The sequence below is a fragment of the Vigna radiata genome, chromosome 5 (genome assembly GCF_000741045.1).
Source record: "Vigna radiata var. radiata cultivar VC1973A chromosome 5, Vradiata_ver6, whole genome shotgun sequence".
NCBI lineage: Eukaryota > Viridiplantae > Streptophyta > Magnoliopsida > Fabales > Fabaceae > Vigna > Vigna radiata.
The window spans coordinates 13,009,246-13,031,545 of NC_028355.1; the positions used below are offsets into that span (position 1 = coordinate 13,009,246).

At 30.2% G+C, this 22,300-nt stretch overlaps 2 protein-coding genes across 5 annotated transcripts; one reads left to right on the plus strand and one right to left on the minus strand.

Annotated features, from left to right (window-relative positions):
* Positions 1 to 7,361: 7,361 nt before the first annotated feature.
* LOC106761140 (metal transporter Nramp5) lies at positions 7,362 to 12,030 on the plus strand. The gene is made up of 13 exons (XM_014644653.2): positions 7,362 to 7,685; positions 7,894 to 7,972; positions 8,063 to 8,103; positions 8,293 to 8,371; positions 8,457 to 8,561; positions 9,610 to 9,719; positions 9,869 to 10,050; positions 10,364 to 10,433; positions 10,521 to 10,694; positions 10,808 to 10,912; positions 10,995 to 11,126; positions 11,480 to 11,575; positions 11,701 to 12,030. The coding sequence occupies exons 1-13, from the start codon at positions 7,575 to 7,577 to the stop codon at positions 12,004 to 12,006; spliced, it is 1,590 nt and encodes a 529-aa protein (XP_014500139.1). The 5' UTR covers positions 7,362 to 7,574; the 3' UTR covers positions 12,007 to 12,030.
* Positions 12,031 to 12,123: 93 nt separating this feature from the next.
* Positions 12,124 to 19,594, minus strand: LOC106759996. 4 transcript variants are annotated; one of them, XM_022780626.1, is made up of 9 exons: positions 19,322 to 19,589; positions 19,066 to 19,113; positions 18,950 to 18,996; positions 14,549 to 14,615; positions 14,418 to 14,461; positions 14,144 to 14,201; positions 14,011 to 14,057; positions 12,338 to 12,412; positions 12,124 to 12,239 (listed from the first exon to the last, which is right to left on the minus strand). In XM_022780626.1, the coding sequence occupies exons 1-9, from the start codon at positions 19,391 to 19,393 to the stop codon at positions 12,236 to 12,238; spliced, it is 462 nt and encodes a 153-aa protein (XP_022636347.1). In that variant the 5' UTR covers positions 19,394 to 19,589; the 3' UTR covers positions 12,124 to 12,235. The 4 variants fall into 4 exon arrangements, with proteins under 4 accessions (XP_022636347.1, XP_014498911.2, XP_014498910.1 ...); XM_014643425.2 differs by lacking the exon at positions 12,124 to 12,239 and having other exon boundaries at positions 12,312 to 12,412; positions 19,306 to 19,594; XM_014643424.2 differs by lacking the exons at positions 12,124 to 12,239; positions 12,338 to 12,412 and adding an exon at positions 13,320 to 13,895 and having other exon boundaries at positions 19,322 to 19,587.
* Positions 19,595 to 22,300: the final 2,706 nt, after the last annotated feature.

Genomic DNA, 22,300 nt, shown 5'->3' on the forward strand with positions numbered 1-22,300 from the left:
CCAGTGAATCTCTGTCAACTTTTTTTTATGATAATAAAAATTAAAAAATTAAAAAATTAATTATTATTACATGGTTTTTAATTAATTTTATATTATTTTCAATATAAAATGTATGATATGATATATTATCTGATTAAAGATATTGATAAGTAAAAGATAAAATAATTCAAGGATAATCAAGAATATTTAATTAAAGATATTTAACAACTAATTAGGTAAGTCAATTTATATTATATTCTGTTTATATTTTATTGAGTTTATGCGAACTAGGATCACAAGTTAAGTATCGTTTACTCACACTCCACAACTTATTCTCAGATATTCAGATAATGATAATCATTAACTAAATATTCAATTAATCGAACTATCTAAATTATCCAAATATCAGAAAATGATAAAGTTGCGTCCAGGATCCACAAAATATCTACCTTATATTATTACAATTCATCACGACATCATATTGAATCATTGACATTTCATTAAAAAAATTAAAATATATTTTCTTCAAGCAAAAACTAAAATAAAACATCCTCGTAAACAGGTGATATTCTAAAAATGCGAGTTTTGATTTTGATTCTACACTTGGAAATCAACGTCTTGATTCAAGAATGATAAGCTTAACCCATTACAGAATAAATGTCATCTGTTAATGGATAAAAAAAATCGACATTTAGAATATATTTTTTGTTGTGTAACTTATCAAGTATTATTTAAATTGTGAACTTTCAATCAACGTTAGTCTTGAATTGAACTAAAACATTAAATTAAGTGGTGTTTGGGTAAAATAATAATGTGATGTGTCGTTTGAGGATGTTAAATATGTTCTCTTATCTAAAACTATTCTTCTCAATTTGAGTCTCCCCAAACTTTACAATACGTCCATTTCAGTTGTGTTGTTATATTTTAAGAATATGAATGAATCATGCAACACATATAATGTTAAAGATGAATATGTCAGCTTCTGCAACTTGCATATATGTATATGGTGATTTAACTAGAAACATGCATTTTGCAGGCCACACCACTCATAAATTTTATTGCGAGAGTTTTCAACTACTAATTCCTCTAATTGCTTTTGTCTGCTTTCATATAATGCTAATAAAAGCATCTATTCCAGACAAATGGTATAACTTATAAGCCATGTTAATTAATTAATTAATATATGTATTATATAAAACCAACTTTGCAATGGAGTGGAGAGAATCGATTTATTTTGTTTTGTTCATGAAAATGTCTTCAAGACATAGAATCATTGATCCTTATAAAATATTGAAATTCACTGCTATTTAACAGTCTGATGATGCTCAAACAGGAACTTTATGGATTGGAGTTCATGGCAAATTAGAAAGAGACAAATTTTATGTGCTAATTAAACAACTTAAGACAACTACTAAGAACATTGGCATATTGATCCATAAATATATCTTATTATGTGTATCCTAATCATGGCCACTGATTTGTCCTAATCACATGATATTTTCTTTTTGTCTCGTTCTCATCTTCATAAAAAGTAAGTATATGTGTATCCACATTTATACTAACTTTTTACTAATTTAAATATTAATTAAATAATTTTTTTAAAAAAGTATATAATATTATTAAATATTAAATGAAAAAGAAAAATACATATATAATTCATAATTTTACTCATCCTTTAAACATAACTCTCTCACACCGAGTTTATACAATTCATAATTTATATTTTATGTATTAATGTATGTATACTTTTCTTATTATTTAATCTTATTAATTAAGACTTGTACCAGTGTCCATTTTTCTTTTGCAAGGAAATTCTTTGGAGAATTTGATGACCACCAAAAATACAAAACTTCTAATGGATTCAACGAAAATGGTCAAAAAAAAAAAAAAACCCCTCACCCCTTAGTATTCACTTAGCAAAAGAAAGAAAAACAAAACTTATACTTAAAAACCATGATAGTCTAGTGGCCTATTATGCACCACTTGTTCACCCTCTCTTGGTTAAGCTCAAATACTTTCCAAGGCATCACACAACCTACCATATACTATGTCACACAACATCCAACATTGGATACTAAATAGACCAAAGATCATATTAAACAAATTTCACAACATATAAGCTAAATTTTGAAGAAAAAAATCAGAGCAAAATGAGAGGGTTTCAAAAGGGTAACATACATTGAAGCGTGAAGGGACTATGCTTTAAGAAAAACACGAAAAAAAGATAATGAGGCTTGAAGCTTACCTGGATTATGCTACACCAAAAACCTAAACGAGGAAAATGACTTTTACTAGCATTGGGCGACCACCATAGCATAGTGTGAGAACATAAGAGGAAGAAGGGAATGCACTATCCGAGCATTATTAACACTATTTCACAACATAAGAGTAACGCAACTGCGAATGCAAAGCAAACAACAACATCAGAAAAGGATGAGTAACGACGACCAAGGAGAACAATGCCAATGTAGCGATAGTGTGACCAGCACTAATGCAGTGACAGCGAGAGCACAAATGCAGAGATAATAAGATCACCATGAATGTAACGAGAATGAAGAACAAGCACTAAAGTTAGTGACAATGGAGGAAAGCGAAAACGAACGCAAAGGAATGCAAACTCACAAAGAGAGTGTGTTCTAGGAGAGAGCACGAGAAAGAAACTCAGAGAGGATGCTAAAGAGAATATGAAAATTGAACATATTATGCGAGTTATAGTGAATAACTGGTATAGTATATGCATTTTCAAATTAAAATAATTGAATATTCAAGTTTCTATGTTGGTTTTAAATCTAACTAGTATAGAAAAACTTTGTAATGTATCACAGATTTTCATTGTACCACTTTTTATACCGATTTTTAGTTTAACCTGTATAGAATATATCTCATTATTTACAAAATTATCAATGCATCACTTTTTATACCTAATAGATCAGAACCTATATAATATGTCATTACGAAAAGTCTATTTTCCATTAGTGTTAGACTATGGAATAAAAAAGTAATACAATTAGTTGTATTTATGGAATGTAAATTTGAGCAATTATCTTTTACTTTAAAATTAATTACCAACCTACTTACTTTTTAAAAATAATTACACGCAGAACTTGAAAATAAATTATCTACAAAATCAAGGAGACTACGATTTTGAAGCTTTACGTAAGAGTTATTTTTCAAAATATATGAAGTATGATGTAAATGAGCGGTGGGCAAAAGTTGCAACACACGTGTATTTTATTTAAAATTATGTAAAATTGGAATTAATAAAAATATTGAGCTTAATTCACTAAATTATTTGAGAGAATGCTCATGTTTTGGTTAGTATAATTAGAAATTCTCACATTTATACTAATGGGTTTTTTCATAGATATAGGAAAAAAAAATGACATGGTTTTACAGATGTAGACAATTTTTTTTATTTATGTAAATGGGCAAGTCGTGCAGTCTCCACACGACTTCAAATGAAGAAGTCGTGGAGAGATACATGACTTCTACACTAACACAATAAAAAAGTTGAAGTCGTGCAATCCTACACATTTTCGAGTATCAGTAATTGATTACGAGCACCTGTAATGGATTACATAGTATTAAAGTCGTGCAGGGGGCCACAACTTCACTAGTAATTAATTAAACCACTACTATAATTGATTACTAGTGCTGAAATTCGAATAAAAGAGCATGGTAATCGATTATAATGTTGTTGTAATTGATTACCATAAGAAAAAAATGCTTAAAACTGAGTTAAAATATGAATTACATTCATTACATTCATGGAAATTTGAATTATCAAAGGGATTTGTGCTTAAAAAATTTGTCATGTTTCCTTTATAGTCATCATAAATTGGCACTAGTGCAAAAACAACATATAACGTCACGCGTTTAACGTCGAACCACTCAATAGCTAACGTTAAAAATGACCGGTGACATTTTTGTAAATAAATGAAATTATTAAATGTCGTTTAGAATTGTAATTCGACGTAAAAGGATATAAAACGCTGAATGCCCCAACGTTAAACGTTAAAAGGTTAGTGAATTAAAAAAAAAAAAATTGAGCGAGAGATTGAAAATTCATTCATTTTATCTTAGCGCGTGAAACCCTTTTCTCTGCTTAAACTTTTTTCGAACGAAGTTTGACGACCATCAAATGTAATCTTTCTTTCATTTGATACAAATGCATGTTAATTGACTACTTTAGGTATGATTTTCATTTGTTTTCACCGATTACTTTCGTGTTCGTATCCTTCATAGGCGCATTCTGTTTTCTCTGTCACTAGTGGCAACACTTTATTTCGATGAACCCACCTTTTAAAGGTTAGTTTTCGTTTTTGTTTTCGTTTTGAAGAACTTATTTGTTGATAACTTGTTTGTTATTTTTTTGTTGAACTTGTTGTTGTTGTTTGGTTGAACTTGCTTGTTGTTCTTGTTTGATTGAACTTATTTATTGTTTGATTGAACTTCTTTGTTGTTTGTTATTGTTCTTTGATTGATCATATATTACTGTTCATAGTTTATGCTTTATAAAATATCAAAAACTGAAATTTGTTGTTTTTTCTATTTTTCAGGTCTCGTAGAGTTGCAAAAAAAGGATCACAATTAATTAAAAACATTGACAAAATTGACAAAAAATATTGATTAACGTCGTATATTGACAAAATTCGACGTTAAATTAACGTCTCCTGATATGACGTCGTTCTCGCATTCAACGTGAAAGGCCAAAAATATTCGACGTTGTATGCTGTCTTTGTACTAGTGTGTATCAATTGTCTGTTAAAGTAAAAAATAAGATATAATATAAAGCAAAAATGTAGTTTATTAATGTTAATAAATTATTAATACAAAGATGTAATAATTATTGGGGATATGGACATGTCCTCCTATGATTATCTTTGTTGCGACAGTAAAAACATTTTTTATGTTTATCCAAGGTCAACTGATCCATCTCATTATGGATCCTAGTAGTAGCTGCTCTTCCCGATGCCTTGTGTCACATTTGAGGATCTGGTATGAAGTTTGGACCAGTATACACAGACCAATAATCTTCATTTCAGATGGGTGAAATTGTACTTCATGCCTTGTAAATATTGTGAAGAGTGTAAACCAGATCGATATATTGGGTTAGTGATGTATGTGAATATGCGCAAACGACAATAACTTGATGACACGGGAGACAATTAGCTTGGAAGTGACCATAACCACACCATCATTCATTTAGCCTAACTTTATATGAAATTGGATGTGGGCCATATTGGTGAGGTGTTGAGATTTCCTAAACATCAAATTCAAAATTTTCTCGATCATAGCGATGAACATGACAAAATACGAATTGTTGTTGATTTTTTCGAATAATGTCAGTAATTTCTACTAGATATTGGTGGGTTGGTTGTAACATGTATTGTGCTTTTAAGCCTCGTTCAACAAACCATGATTGTGTCTTCTCAAATGTTGTTTTGATTAAAGCACAAATTGATAATAAACGTGCTCCCTTTAGCACGAAGTTCGTGTACTTAGCAAGATTTGTGGTCATATGTCCATATCTTCTACCTTTATCAAAAGCCTGAGATCATTTCTTTAATTGAATTTTATTTATCCAAGCTACTTGTTGGGAGAATTGGCCTCTCATTGTAATAAGTTTTGTCATCACAATGGGTGTCTTTACCTTGGAAGCTGTAAGAATATAATAAAATTAAAATTGTAAGACTTCAGTGTATGAAAATTAAAAAGTGAATTGATAGTAAAAGTTAGTTAATTAGTACCAAAGTTTATGAATTGTTGTCTGCGTTCCTGAATTTTGAATTTGTTATTGAAGTTGGAGGCTAGATGACGTATGCAGTAAATGGAGTTTATAACGTCTTCTTCTTAACCAACTTCTTTTGACCTTAAGATTGATAAGATACCTTTTCCTTTGTCAGTGATGATGCAAAGATTTTGTTGAAGGGTAACATGCATGCTCTTGAAGTAATTGAAAAAACCATATCAATGCCTCCTTTGTACCAAATGCCAATGGAAAAAGATTTCTTTTGCCATCTTGAGCAATAGTTGTGAGCAAAGTTCCATAATATTTACCCGATAGAAAAGNTTCATCTACTTGAAGAATGAGTTTACAATATTTGAACCCTTCTATGCATGGANCGAATGACCAAAAAACTCTTTCCATAACATAGCATGAGGTGTCAATACTCTTTCCATGAATGTAATGAATGTAATTCATATTTTAACTTAATTTTAAGCTTTTTTTCCCCTCTAGTAATTGATTACAACAACACTGTTATGAATTATGAGGCCCTTTTATTCGAATTTTAGCACTAGTAATCGATTATTGTAATAGTGTAATCGATTAGCAGTGAAGTCGTGATCCCCTACATGACTTTAATAGTGTGTAATCAATTACAAGTGTTCACAATCGATTATCAGTGTCTAAAAACGTGTGGGGGTGCATGACTTCAGTTTTTTTATTGTATCAGAATAGAAGTCATTCACCCCTTGCACGACTTCTTCATTTGAAGTCATGTGGAAACTATTCAACTTGCCTATTTATGTAAATAAAAAAATGTCTAAATCCATAATAATGAAGTCATTTTTGCCCGTTAAAAAACCTCACTGATGATATTTTTTTTTTCTTACATGGTCCAATCAATTTCATGAGTTATAATGATTATTCATTTCTATTCTTTAACTCTTTGACAAATGAAGATATCCAAAACTCTGTCTTTCAAAAACTAATTTACAACCACTATTTTGTATGATGTGGAAGAAGATAAATCCATTCAATATTAATCATCTTGTCAAGGTACACAATATGATTAAATTAAAAAGTTGTATTTGCCACTTTTTTCTTTCAACCCAGAAAAAAAGAGTAAAGTAAAATGATGTCATAAAAAATTAAATATCAATTATAAAATAAGTTGAATGGATCAATGAAAAATGATAGCAACTTTTGTTCGTTGGCACATATCTTATTCATGCGATAACTTATATTAACTAAATAAATGTCAACTGTCGACACCTTTTTTCTACAAATAAATAAAGAAAATACTTGAATCTTGATCACTGCATTAATTAACATAATAAATTAAATTTTCTAAGGCCCCATTACTAATATACCTTATAAAGTTGTAGAATTTATTAGTTTCACATAAGTCGATATTATTAATAATTTAAACATACTGTCATTCTTTAATTTTCAATTTGGTAAGATCATGTAGAAATTGCAGACTCTAAAATAAGATGTGATAATTAATTCGAGTTTTTCTTAACATATTCGAGATGGGGAAATACTTGTTGGATTAGTTTTTTAAGGATATTTTTCCTTGATCAATGGAAAGTTACAGAAAACATAAATAATATTAGGCTAAGTGTGATATAATTATAAGGTGAAGAAGATCAAAACGTATGTACTGTGATTCATGCCATCTGCAATAAAACAATATGCTACGTGGTGTCAGCTAGCTGAGAGTAAGAGGCATGAAAATGGAAGTCTAAGTTGTCTCAACACAAAACCAGTGATAACTATAAATATAAACACTTATACAACTACTTTTTATTCATTCAACCACCCTTCATCTTATTGCATGCACACACAAAAACAAAAAGACTGATAGATGGCTAGCTTCATGCAACAGCAACCAAAGGGAGTTAATGGAGGCAGTAACCGCATAGTCGCAGTCAATGTCTCTCCCTCTAACAACCTTCCTACACCTTCAAATCATGAGGTTCCTTCTTTCTTTCTTCTTAAGATTTCTCAAACTTTTATACAGTTCTTCGTGTATTTTGCATAACATGTGTTAAACGTCTTTCATACGAACTCGATCAGAGAATAAAGGAAGTGCATTTATGCGTAGCATATATATTTTAACATTGACGTGTTGTGAATTAGCTTCATCAATCTGATATATTTTAACATTGATGTGTCGATCACAGAAGCCTGGGTGGAAAAAGTTCATGTCATATGTGGGTCCTGGCTTTCTGGTTTCCTTGGCTTACCTTGATCCTGGAAACAGTAATTCTTTCACTCTAAATTTTCATACCCTTTATCACGTTTACTTGTTTCTCTGTGAGCTTAGTTGTTCTTTGCCATTTACACATGCAGTGGAAACTGATCTGCAAGCTGGAGCTGATCACAAATATGAGGTAAATGAATTAAACAAAATTACTCTAACTTTGAATGAACAAACATCAGTATATACTGTTAGTTGTCATTAGTATTTTGACAGTAGAGTTCAACCCACAATTTCTTTCAAACCTATCAAATCAATGTTGTAATTTCTAAGTGCTGGTAGAGAAGTTGAATCCTCTCAATGTTGTATTGTGTTTTGTTAGCTGCTGTGGGTAATACTGATTGGACTGGTGTTTGCGCTTATAATTCAATCGTTGGCTGCGAATCTGGGCGTAACCACTGGTAAGATCGAAAACAGAGAGTGGAATATCGATGAGCAATTGCATGAGATCGATAGTTTTATTGTTGAGGTTTTGAATTTTTGCAGGAAAACACCTTTCAGAATTATGTAAAGCCGAATATCCATTATTGGTAAAGTACTGTTTGTGGATATTAGCTGAGCTCGCTGTCATAGCTGCAGACATACCTGAAGGTTTTCCTTCTTTTTTTTTCCTTTCAACTTTCAATCGAAATCTTATAATGTCCTAAAAAAACTCCCTGTCGGGTATTTTTGAAATGGAAAATGCATGTTTAATAACTTTTTTTATAATTATTTATTTAATTGGTTCGTTTTAAATATATAAATAAATAAAATAATAATACATAATATATTATTAAAAAATTATTAAAAAAAATTATTAAAATATCATAATAATTTTAAAATTCAAAAATATATTGCACGAAAAGAAAAATTAAGAAAAGAAAAAATATAAAATATATCATGAAATACAATTTAAATCTAATTTAATTTTACAATATAATTTATATAAGATAAGATTTGTGTATATTTATATATTTTAAATTGAAATAAGATTTCGAACAGAATGTTATATATACACAACAAAAAATATCGAAACATCTATAAAGGGTGGTTTTAATTAGTTGCTCAATAATGACTTCAAATCTATTGATTCGAGTTATGGTAGTTGAAAAAGAAAATAATTTTTGAATGTTAGTTAAATTAAACTCAATTTATTTAATTCAAAAGTTAAAAAGAAATACATTTGACACGTTGTCTATTAACAATGACATTTTAAAAATATCATTATAATTATTACTATTTATCTAATAATATTTGAATTATTTAACTTAATTTATTTATTTATCTAATCATATAAGTTATTATTTTAATTTTTAATTACTATATTTGACCATGCATATGTAACATTTTATGATTCATCTGTTTTAAATATTTTTTTAAAATAAAATCAAATAGATCAATAAAATAATAACACATGTTTTGTTATAAAATAGTTGTTAAAAAAAATTATTAAAATCATTACTCATTATATGAATACTTAATATACCATATAACATGATACACTTTTACTGACACGTAGCATAAGAATAAAATTCTGCAAATTTTTGTATTTAAAAAAAAAGAAAGTAAAACATAATAAAAAATAATGTTAAATGAATTTAAAAAATTTAAGTTGGTCAAAATATATATTGACGATTTGATCCAAACTTGATGATGACAGTGATTGGCACAGCCTTCGCGTTGAACATACTATTCCACATCCCTGTATGGGCAGGAGTTCTCATAACTGGCTGCAGCACCCTCTTATTTCTTGGTCTGCAGAGATTTGGGGTAATTTTGCTTCTTTTTGTTGTTGTTGTAATAATTAAGAATCATTATCCTAACTCATTAAGATACTAAAATCTCATGATATTGGTTAATTTTATTTGATCAAACATATACTTTCAATTACAATTTCCTAAGTGTTACTGTTTGCGCAGGTAAGGAAGTTGGAACTGCTGATATCAGTGCTAGTTTTTGTAATGGCTGGATGTTTCTTTGGGGAAATGAGCTACGTAAAACCACCTGCTTCTGGTGTATTGAAAGGAATGTTTGTGCCAAAACTCAGTGGTCAGGGAGCTACAGGGGATGCTATTGCTCTTTTGGGAGCCCTTGTCATGCCGTACACTTCCTCTTTTCCTTCTATTTAACTACTACTTTTTTTCAATTTCTCCCATAAACACCACATAAGGATGAACCTGTTAGAATTTTCTTTACTAGGATAAAATGGGAAAATTTATCCTATATAAGGTATAATGATAGCATGTTTTAATTTTGCTATAGTTCATTGGCATAATGCACGCACCTAACTAAGTTTATAAAACTGATTTGTAGTATATAAATGGATACAAATTTTACCATGGAATTAAGTTAGGTTTAAAGTTCACTTTTTTACCGGATTCACTGTGTAAAGTTAAGCCATTGACAAAATGCAGGCACAACCTTTTCCTCCACTCTGCTCTGGTCCTGTCTAGAAAAGTACCCAGTTCAGTGCGTGGCATCAATGTAAGCCACTCTGAAAATAAAGAAAGCTTTTAATAAGTGACAAACTTCAAAACAAGCTCAATATGTCATATTTGCTTGATTGCGCAGGATGCATGTAGATACTTTCTCATAGAAAGTGGATTTGCATTGTTTGTGGCATTCCTAATCAATGTTGCAATGGTTTCTGTGTCGGGAACTGTTTGCGCTGCTGACAATCTTTCTGCAGCAAGTGCTGATCAGTGCAGCGATCTTACCCTTAACTCTGCTTCTTTCCTTCTCAAGGTTAATTACTCAGTTCACTACAGAAGTTGCCATAGTGAAATCATGATGTTAAGTTTAATCCTATTTCAGTTCCAATTTATCTGACACGAAAAATTGTTGTCCTTTGCTTGTAGAACGTGTTGGGACGGTCGAGCTCTACCATTTATGCTATAGCACTGCTAGCCTCAGGACAAAGTTCAGCCATCACTGGAACCTATGCAGGGCAATACATTATGCAGGTTAGTTTGGAATATCATTGAACACTGTATTTTGTTATAATTTGATGAAGGGTGTGCTCAAGTTGCTGGTTTGATGCAACAGGGTTTCTTGGACATGAGGATGAAAACATGGATTAGAAACTTTATGACTAGATGCATTGCCATAACACCTAGTCTTATTGTTTCAATCATTGGAGGTTCTCAAGGAGCTGGTCGGCTTATCATCATTGCATCGGTTTGTATATACTGCTAATAAATGTTCTAAGAGCATTGATTAACTCAACTTTGATACATTTAAGTATTCAAATTTTAAAAATAAATAAATAAATATATATATATATATATATATATATATATATATATATATATATATAGTCTTTTTAAAATAGTGTTTGAGTAAATTACACCACTTAAGATATTCTAGTTCAAATGTAAATTTTGAAAGATCGTTTAACTTATGGTTTAAAAGAATTGTATTCAACTTTAAAGATTAAAATATATCAAAATTTACATAAAAGTTTTGAGACTAAAAACACATTTAATCCGGAAAATTTATCACATTGAAAATCATTCTAAATCGTTTTGCAGATGATACTTTCATTTGAGCTTCCATTCGCTTTGATTCCTCTGCTTAAGTTCAGCAGCAGCAGTACAAAGATGGGACCTCACAAGAATTCTATAATTGTGAGTGGTATTCTTCTCCTAAAAGAATGATAGATTTGTATCCATTATATATAGCAGTATCCACTGACCATTAAGATTGAAGATTTTAGATTGAAAATAAAAAGAGTGACATAATTTTGGTACAGATAATTGTGATCTCATGGATTCTGGGCTTGGGAATCATTGGCATCAATGTATACTACCTTTCTACTGCGTTCGTGGGTTGGTTAATTCATAGCAGTCTACCAAAGGTGGCAAATGTGTTGATTGGGATTGTAGTGTTTCCTCTAATGGCACTTTATGTTGGGTCAGTAATATACCTAACATTAAGAAAAGACACTGTTAAGACATATATTGAGACAAAGAATGAAGCAGCAATGGAAAAGGGTCAATCAGAGTTGAATGAAATTCCTTACAGAGAAGACTTGGCTGATATCCCCTTACCACCATAAGGGAATAAAATGCATCAGCATCACCAAAAGGGGTTTTTATCTATAGCTGTTCATGCCTGTCTCTCACAATCATTGATTGAAATTTGGAAATGAATGAGAATTCTCCTCTCCAGTTTTCTGTCACCCATGTGTTTCTTGTTTTTACCACATAGTTCCGTAAGCTTTGTGGTTTTTTATGTTATAGGAAAGGCGATTTATATGAAAAACCATTCCAGTGTAAATCCTGTGATCAACTGGTGTCCAAAATTTTAGAATAATAAACCCTTCAAAGGAAGTAGCTTTTCCATTTTCTTCCACTTTGTAAAAGCCATGACTCAAGGTCAGATCTTACCTTATGTATTTGTTGTAGAGAAGACTATTATGGTTCTCAGAGATAAGTACGTTTTTCGAGAGGAGATATTTAAAACTGCAAGACAATAAATCTATAAATTTATGAGTATTTTTATTTTTATACTTTTAACATTATTCATCCTATTATATTTATTTAGGAGAAATTTTCAACTTATACATATATACATACATACATATAATATAATATAATATAATAATAATAATAATACATTAATTTTTTTCCTCTTGAAAAGATTTAGACGGATGTAAAAAATAATAATGCATGAATCACATAATAATTTTTTTAATTTTACTTTTTTATATAAAGCGTTGTTCTATCTCCTTTAAGAAATTTTATAAAATTTGATTAAAATATGCGAGTTAAAGATCATATTTAAATTTTACATAACTTCGAGATTGTATTTTATAAGTACACGACATGATGACATTAAATCTACCGCCATCTAATTAAAGATGAAACAGTCTCTTAGTATTAATTAAGTGTAAAAAGTTAAATATTTAAATTGTTTCATTTTAACAATTACATATTCGATACAATATGTATTAATTTAATTATTATATATTAATATTCTCAAGCAAAAAACTATACTTATAATGCTCAACCAATGAAAAATAACAAAATTAAACAACCAAGTTATGGATTATATAATTAAAATATATTTGATGACAAAGTTAAAATATATTTATTTCTACAAATATATTATTACAATTTAAAAATATCCTTTATGTTCCTTTATAATGGTCGTTTAAGATTTATTTGACTAAGCCAAGGAAAAAACAACTACATTTTTCTATTTTGGATGCAATTTTAAGAGATTTACTTTACTTATTATTTCTTTTTCAGTTTTTATTTATTTCAATATATATTTATGTATCATTATTACAAAACAATTTTTCTATTTTCATATTAATTAAATTAAGAATATCATTGGAAAAATATCATATATCCTGAAATCTAAAGAAGACGAGAGCTAAAAACTACTAAATATTTGTATTGTACTGACAATGATAATTGCACCACTATTTACAGGAATTGGCAGATAATATGGTTAATGACCAAATTTTCAATATTATTCCCCTCCTATCTATCAGCTCAAATCAGCATTTCATCCTCATTCTCATTTATTCAAAAATAGTAAATAAAAGAATACTAGATACTGATAATATTATAATAATTTTACATACATCAATTTACCTTAGTTCAACCACTGACTTGATTCAGTGTTTCAGATAACTGTCCAATTTTAAAACAGATAAGATCAAATTTATAGAAGAATGAACATTTGAATTTCTCTCAATCTCCCGGTGTTTTCTACTTAATTCAAACAAAAGACAATTCAAATTAACATCCTTTTATTTCTCCCATTTTAACAATGACATGTAATTTAATGACATATTGAATGGGGAGGCAATTAAACGTTTTTAATTTGAAAACATGAAACCAATATGAAGATTGTGATCTTAAAAATTCTATTTTTTTCTCTCCCGTTTCCTACTCCGGTCATTAGTTCAACATTGTCTCTCTACACTTATAGTATCTGCAATATTCGTAATAAAAAATATTATAAAATTTTAAAACTTGAAATTAAAATCCAATCACTTTTTCTTTTTTGTAGAATGCCACTTGATATGTTTTCATCAGCAATTTCTTACCAGATGCTATTGTCCGTCACAGCAGAAACAATGCCTTTCAACGTCTCCTGCATATTTATTGAAATATGTATGGTTATTTGTTTGTTGATTCCTTTCCTTTTTGCGTGAGGAAGAGCAAAGAAGTAAAATATACCACCGAATGGTCTTTAAGACCAAGCGAGAGGACCAATGGCCTGGAGGAGCCAGACAAACTGCAAAGCAAGAATTGGAGAGGCAACATGATTTCCGAAATATAATTATTAAATTATACATGAACAATAAAAGGCTCATATATTAACAATTTGGAATATCTCTTTTAAGATATATGAAACCCAACTTAATTTCTGAGGAAAAGTGGAACACTTTAGATGCGTAATAAAATCTAAAAAAGTTGGAGATTTTCTCTTAAGGAACAAAAGAATACCTACCTCATTTGCTCAATCAGCTGACGTGCACATGCTACTAACATTGGCTGCATCAATACATTCTGTGAATAAGAAGCACAATATGACAGAAAAGATCAAGGATAACAAATACTTTCCGACATAGGTAAGCATACCTCATCCCGTTTGCCAAATATAACAGAAACGTTGAATGTTGGATTGATGGACACCCCTTCTTCCTTTCTGGCGTTGAAAAGTCATATATGCAACTGTGTGAGTAATTCTTTCTTATTGAAAGATATCACTGATTTGAATGTACATGACGATACATAATTTTAAGCTGACAAATAAACAAGGATTTATCTAAAGTCCTAGTTATTTTAACAACTTTAGTTTGTTAGATGTCAAAAGGGGTGTCCAATGAGTTGGAGATCTTTGTGATTCAATAAACCATTACACGGTAGTTTCTTCTCTTTCTCTCTTCTTCATCTCTTAATTCTTTTCCTAAGATTTAAGAATTTTATCTTGGGTTTATAACAAGATAGGTCTGACGATATGATTCATGATGAGGAGACCCAAGAAGTCATGAATTCAATCCATGAAGAGGAACAATACCATAACAAACAAGGCTATGAGAATCCCAATAGAAAGAAGAAAAGGCCCATTAGGATGGGAGATTATGTTACTTATGAAGATAAGCATAAGGATAAAACGGGTAGCAAATAGGAAGCACCGATCTATGCAATTTTGTCTTTTTGTTAGGCACCAGAAACTATATCTATAATAGATCTCCTTTTACAAAGGAGAGGAATCAAAGACTTTATCTCTTCTGATTCTCTTCCATCTTTATTTTGTTGTGTTTCTTCCTCTACTCCCTCTTATTTTCCTACTGCTGCAGGTGATTATCAGTCAAGCACGTCATTTGATTCTTTCGTTGAGAGTGCATTTTTTCTAAAAAGAAGGCCAATAGGTTGATCCTAACCCACAAGGCTTTTGTGGATATTTTGGTTCCGTGGACTTTTTCAGTGAAGGGCTATATAGCCCTATGAGTTTTTCTAATTCTAACTTATGTGAGTTAGAGTCAAACTATGTGAGAAGAGCCAAATTGACAGGTCTACTTTTGAGTAACTTGTTGCGAGATTATCCCCATCTATACCTCGTAGACAAGGTATTTGTCCACTAGAAAAGGGATAGAATTATTTATGATGAAGAGATTCAAGAAGGCATGGATTCAATCCATGAAGAGGAACAATACCATAACAAACAAAGCTATGAGAAGCCCAATAGAAAGAAGAAAAAGCCCATTTGGATGGGAGATTATGTTACTTATGAGGATAAACGTAAGGATAAAATGGATCACAAATAGGGAGCACTGATCTATGCAAATTTTTCTTTTTCCTTATTGTTGGATAGCCGCAGCAAACTACATCTAATAGATCTCCTTTTGCATAGGAGGAGAGGAATGAAAGATTTTATCTCTCTCTCTAATTCTCTTCCCCCTCCATTCTGTTGTGTTTCTTCCCCTACTCCCTCTATCTTCGTACTGCTGCAGGTGATTAATCATAGTGAAGCAGATCATCTAACCTACCAGAACATGGACCTGAGGACAAAGGCTTTGGAAAATCTTGTGGACAACCCAGCGAGGATGGGTTTCAATCACATTCTCTATGTTGGTAGACTTGGAAGTCTGTGAATGGCAACAGAATGAATATTGGACGAGGAGAAGGTTGATGAACAACTCACTCCTAAGACACTGAACTTGTGGCTGAATAAGGATAGAGCTGAGAGAAAAATCAAATTGCCCAATCTTATTGGTGAGCAACCTTATGATTTGGATTGCTAGTACAGAGAAATTTTTTTGAGGTGTGACAGCAGAAGCCAAAAGAGTAGGGTAGGTTGCATTTAGAGGCAAGGATCAGGGATGCATTGATTTGGGAAAGGACATTTTAGCTGCATGTATGAAAGGCAACCAACTTAGCAACAATCAAGATCAGCCAATAATGTATATACAAAGATTTGAAAATATTGCAGGTGCAGATATTGGATGTCCAGAAGGAAAAACTGAGATATTATTGTTATCAATGAGGTGCATTGGTGTAATTGAAGAGATTATGATTTTGATGATGCTACAAAGTGAAGAACCTGAAGATCCTTGTTGTAATATGTTTAAAAGCATTCTTGTAGTATAAATTGTATTAGGATTAATCTTGTTGATGTAAACATTTAGAACTTTTCCTCTATAGAGACAGTTTGCGCAAATAATCGATTATTTGGTGTAATAATCGATTATCACGAACTCATTTGAAAAAGAGTTGCTCGCGCAAATAATCGATTATTGCTCGAAATAATCGATTATTCTGGTCTGAGTCAGAACTGTCCAAGTTGCACAAATAATCGATTATTCTTCAGGATAATCAATTATCACCTTTTTGAAAACTCCACAACGGACACGAATAATCGATTATTACTTACAATAATCAATTATCACTGGCAGTTGGAAAGTGTCTTTTCAGTTTCTAACCTTAAGACTATATATACTTCTTACCAAACCATTTAGAGGGTTATCTATGCCATTTGAGAATACTCTGAGGAAGTTCTCAAGTGATAAAGTGCTCTTGTCAAGACTTGTGAATAGGAGAAGCTCGCGTTTAGTGTGTCTAAGGTCAGAGTTGTTCTCTTCAAATTGGCTGAGCAGTTTTCTTTTGGTTCGTTTGTCGAAGGAAGGTGTTTTCTGTTCTTACTCTTTATTCCATATTATTGTAATATGTGAAACAATATTTTAGTGAAAAGGTTAATCACTATTTATAGTGATTAACAACGGGATGTATAATCTTCTGATTCGAACCAGTATAAAAATTAATAGTGTTGATCTTCTCCTCCCTATACTCTTTATACTTTTAGCATACCAACTGTTTGATAAAAGTTTTATAAAAAAATTAAAATTGCTAAAGGAACCATTTTATTGACCGTAACACGCTTTCCACTTTAACAATCGTATCGAACTTATTTCCACTGCGCAAAATGAAGAGCACAAATGCAATGCCAAGTATGAACACAATCTTAATAATACTACAAAGTCCATACATCTAGCCAAAGATATCAAAGAAAAGTTATTGATCATTGTTGTCAAAACCGGACCGGACCAGCTGGTTCAACGAGTTGAGCTGGGAACCAGACCAGGCTCCAGTCCAAAGTTTCCTAAGAACTGAATTTCATTTTAACCAAGATAAAACTGGTTGAACATGCCAAGAACCAGAATAAAAATATGGAAAACCAGCAAGTTGAGAGATTCAAACAGTTGGCTCTAAAAACATCTTTTTTTTGTTGTATTTGTTTTTTCTTAAGAGACTTGCAGTTTCTAACGTATTTTATGTTATTTTTCAAAATCAAATATGATGTATTAGATTTGTTTGCTTTCATATATAACTTACTTGTATAATATGTTGTCTTACGAAACTTTTAATTGAAGTTTAAATTTGAATTTTATAAATTTATTTACGTTACCCGTTATAATTAATACTACTTTATGTATAGTACTATTATATTTAAAATATTATAACAATAACTCAAGTGAAGGAGGAATTGCAACTCAAACTGGGATCCATTAGGGCAGCTATAATGGCTTACCAAGCCTGATTCAAGGAATGCATTTCTCACGTCTTTTCAAGAATACTACTGTCCCAATCAATCATTCACTCAGAAAAAGACCGTGTGGAGGAAATATAGCAGCAGGACACTCAACTACGAAGTCTTATACTATTAGTGTTTATCCACAATGAAACAGAAGCGTAAGTACTAGCCATATTACGAATAAAGAAGAAGCAATGAGGGCAATTGTTTTCACTTTCAGGTCAGCCATTTAGCTGAAGACGCAGATGTCCAGAAAAAGTATCAAGGTTACTATTTTGGCAGAAGATGAAAAATTGGAGGAAAACAAGTGATTGAAAAGACCAATTCTCAGGAAGGAGAAACTCTGTGCGAAGGTGCACCAATTGTATTTACATGTTACATGCTCAAATTATCTGTCTTTTCAGCAGGGGAAATTACACACCTAAGAACTATAAAGCATCATCAAATCATGATAGATAGCGGGGCAAGTCATACTTCATTGCTTGGGAGTTAGTAAAGTAGTTGGGATATAATGTATTCTCGACAAAAACAATAGGAGTAGATTATGGGATAGACACAAAAAATTTCCCCCGAGGGTGCTCTCAAAAATCGAAGTTATTGGTTTCTTTAAATGATCCTGAAGGAGATTGACTTGTTTAGGTTGGGAGGAGTGGATCGAAATTTTAGGGGTGGCATAGTTAGAAGCGACGGGTTCAAAAAAGTAAATTAGAGATCTCTACATGTCTATTGCACATCAGAGGATGGCTTTTCTAATCAAAGGTGACCTGACTGACTGAGTCTAACAAAAGCAATGATATCTCATAAACCTCTATATAACAAGGTCTTGATGTGGAATTCTCTTTAGTATCAGTAGTGATATATTTATTCTCAGTATTAGTTGCTTATGATTTTACTGGTCAAGAAATATAAATAAAATCAATGATATTTCACAGAAGTCACATGCAGACCTGGCATACACTATTGTCCCCATGGTTCCTATTTGGGTAGCAATAACCTGATAAGCAGTCAGAAAAGTAAGCACAATCACCATAAAAACATAGAAAACAACTCCATCAGCACTCACCAGAAAATGATCTTCGTATCTCGAAATAATAATCTCCGTTTCATTCCCCTGAAAGCAAGCAAGTAATTTCTCAACATCAGTCCAACATTTCAGCATTAGTATTAATTATCAACATTAAAAAAATATATATTGAACAGCTAAATTTGAACCTCTAACATTATTGCATCTTCTATAATTATAAAATCAATGGAAAGGAGTTAAAAATTAGTTGCTGGCTACTAAGAGTTGCAGGAAACGGACACTCGCGCATGCATACATTGATTTCCCGAGAGAAATTGAGTTGAGACACTGGAAATTGAGAAGTGGAGCTTTCCATATTCATTGACATCGGCGCTGATAGGTCACCCTCACACTAATCAAAAGAGTCTCACAGTCGTTACCGTTATCTCAAAGAACTACTTTACAGAATCGGCTTCAAAGGAGAGGAAGATGAGATCGCCGCCTGTAATGCCGACGGAGCGGAGAGGCGAGGTTTTCGTTGTTCCTGTTGAGAGAGAGAAGAAATGGAGAAAATGTGCGTCTTATTACTCTTTGATTTATTAAACCCCACTAATTATATTTTAATTTTTAGTTTAAAAATATATGAAACCAAACAAGCTGTTTTAGTTTAGTCAGAGTAAATTTTTTTTAGATAAACTAATGATTAATATTCATTTTGAAATTTAAATATTCATTTCTTCTTTTACGACGTTTTTAAAAATAAAACCGGAATTCTATATTTATAAAATATATTCCAATAAATATTTTAAAGTATTATTTAATACATAATCGATTATGGGATACTAATAATTAGTTATGAGTTTTTTTCATCATTTTATACTAATAATAGTAATAAAAAATAAAATTATACTAATAATCTATAACTATATATAAAAAATATATACTTTCTAATTATTATTTTTTAAATTTAAATAATTTTTTATAACAAAAAATTATTTTTCAGTTTTTTTATTTTAACAATTATTTTTTTGAATTCAAATAATTATTATTATAAAAAGAATTATTTACTCTAATTATTTTTTAAAACTTAAATAATTACTCATAATATTATTTACACGATATCATTTATAATATTTTTTTATTTAAATAACTAAAATTTATTTTATCTATAACTATATCTATAATTATATATACGTTTGGTTTTTCAATTTTACTCTTTTAATTACTGTCTTTAAAATTTAAATAATTTATAAATATTTAAAAAATGGGTACACATGTTAAATAATTATATATGCTAGTAATAATAATAATATTTTTTGTTAAAATTAATTGAGAAATTAATTTTATTATGTGATTCGTTTAATATATTATGACGCTCTTAAATGTATTTTGATTAAATATAAGGATATATGAATTATTATGATAAATTATAATAAAAATAAAATAAAACAAAGTTGATAAACAGTTGGTTTATAAAGTTATGAAATTCATTAGGATTTTGTTTCTAATTATAAGGTTATCACAGTGAGTAAAAATAAAAAATAAAAAGATAGATTGAGAAAATAAGGTTCAAAAGTAGATATTAAAAATTGCACTTTCATTAAATTTTTCATGAATTAATGTTAATATGTGTTAATATGTGAAAATCATAAATCTTAAAATTTTATAATATTTTCTAAAACAAATTAGAAACATATAGAAATTACAAAATTTTTAATTGTGATATCAAGACATAGATTCTTTTATTATTATTATTATTATTATTATTATTATTATTATTATTATTATTATTATTATTATTATTATTATTATTATTATTTTAAATTATGTTTTTTTTTTTCAAATCTCCTGGTAAACTCTAATTACGGGCAAAAGTTGTTTATACTGATGTGTATATTTTGAATAGATGTCTAATACATAGTGTTTTGTGATAAAACACCACAACAAGATTGGAGTGGATGGAGGCCCTCAATCCAACGTCTCATAATTTTTTAATGTATGGCATATGTTCATGTACCATATGAACTAAAAAAAACTTGATAACAAAAGAGAAAAATGCATCTTTATTGGTTAGAATACTAAATCAAAAATATACAAGTTTTACAATTTAATGATAAAGAAAGTAGTCATTAAAAAAGACATGACATTTAATGAAGAAAGAATGTGGGATTGGTCTTCCAAAGCTCAAAAAAAGTTATAAATATCAAGCATATACTACAAAGGCACCAAAGACTACTGCACAAATTGGGGAACTATGGAAAATGATAATGATCCATCTATTGAAAAAACTATCAATTTTACTTTATTTGCAAATTATGAACTTATAACATTTGAAAAAGCTTCAAATAATCAACATTGAAGGAAAGCAATGAATGAAGAAATTCATGCCACTAAGAAGAATCAAACATAAGAGTTAATAAACTTACCATCAGACAAAAAGCCAATTGGAGTAAAGTGGGTGTACAAAATTAAGTACAAACCCAATGAAAAATTGATCGCTTCAAAGCAAGGTTGGTAACAAAAGGGTATAAACAAAAATTAGGTATTACTTATTTTAAGGTATTTGCTCATGTGGAGAGATCAGATACAATTCATATAATTATCTCTCATCTCAAAATAATTCGAAAATTCATCAAATGGATATTAAGTCTGCTTTTCTAAATGGTACTTTGGAAGAAGAAGTGTACATTGAACAACTTGTGGGATATGAGATTGAAGACAAAGATAAAGTTTACATATTAAAGAAGGCATTGTATAGCTTAAAGCAGGCGCCTAAGGTGTGGCATAAGAAGATTGATTCTTACTTTGTGCAAAATGGTTTTCAAATATGCCCATTTAAACATACTTTGTATACCAAATTTGTTGACCCTGATAATATTCTTATTGTGTGTCTTTATGTTGATGATCTGATTTTTACTGGCAATAATTTAAAGATGATTACAAAATTCATGGAGGCCATGGTTAAATGTTTTGAGATGATAGATTTAGGCCTTATGTCATATTTTCTTGGCATTGAGGTCATTCAGCAGGATGATGGAATTTCCATATCTCAAAAAAGGTATCCTATTGATGTTTTGAAAAAATTCAAGATGGAAAATTCAAAGTCAAACTCAACATCATTTGAAGAGAAGTTGAAACTAAAAAATGATAGTGATGGAAGAATTAATTCAACATACTACAAGAGCTTGATTGGACATCTTAAATATTTAATTACTACTATACAAGACATTGTCTTTAGAGTAGGATTGTTGAACAGATTCATGGAAGAGTCATGTGCATGTCATTTACAAGGAAC

Excerpts from the sequence above, each read along its gene's own strand:
- LOC106761140 (XM_014644653.2), top strand. The coding sequence starts at position 7,575 with ATGGCTAGCTTCATGCAACAGCAACCAAAGGGAGTTAATGGAGGCAGT. Across the intron at positions 10,434-10,520 it reads GTTCAGTGCGTGGCATCAAT|GATGCATGTAGATACTTTCT; the intron begins GTAAGCCACTCT and ends TTGATTGCGCAG. Across the intron at positions 10,913-10,994 it reads CAGGGCAATACATTATGCAG|GGTTTCTTGGACATGAGGAT; the intron begins GTTAGTTTGGAA and ends TTGATGCAACAG.
- LOC106759996 (XM_022780626.1), bottom strand. The coding sequence starts at position 19,393 with ATGTCAATGAATATGGAAAGCTCCACTTCTCAATTTCCAGTGTCTCAA. Across the intron at positions 19,114-19,321 it reads ATTTCTCTCGGGAAATCAAT|GGGAATGAAACGGAGATTAT; the intron begins GTATGCATGCGC and ends GCTTGCTTTCAG. Across the intron at positions 14,616-18,949 it reads GGGACAATAGTGTATGCCAG|AAAGGAAGAAGGGGTGTCCA; the intron begins GTCTGCATGTGA and ends TTTCAACGCCAG.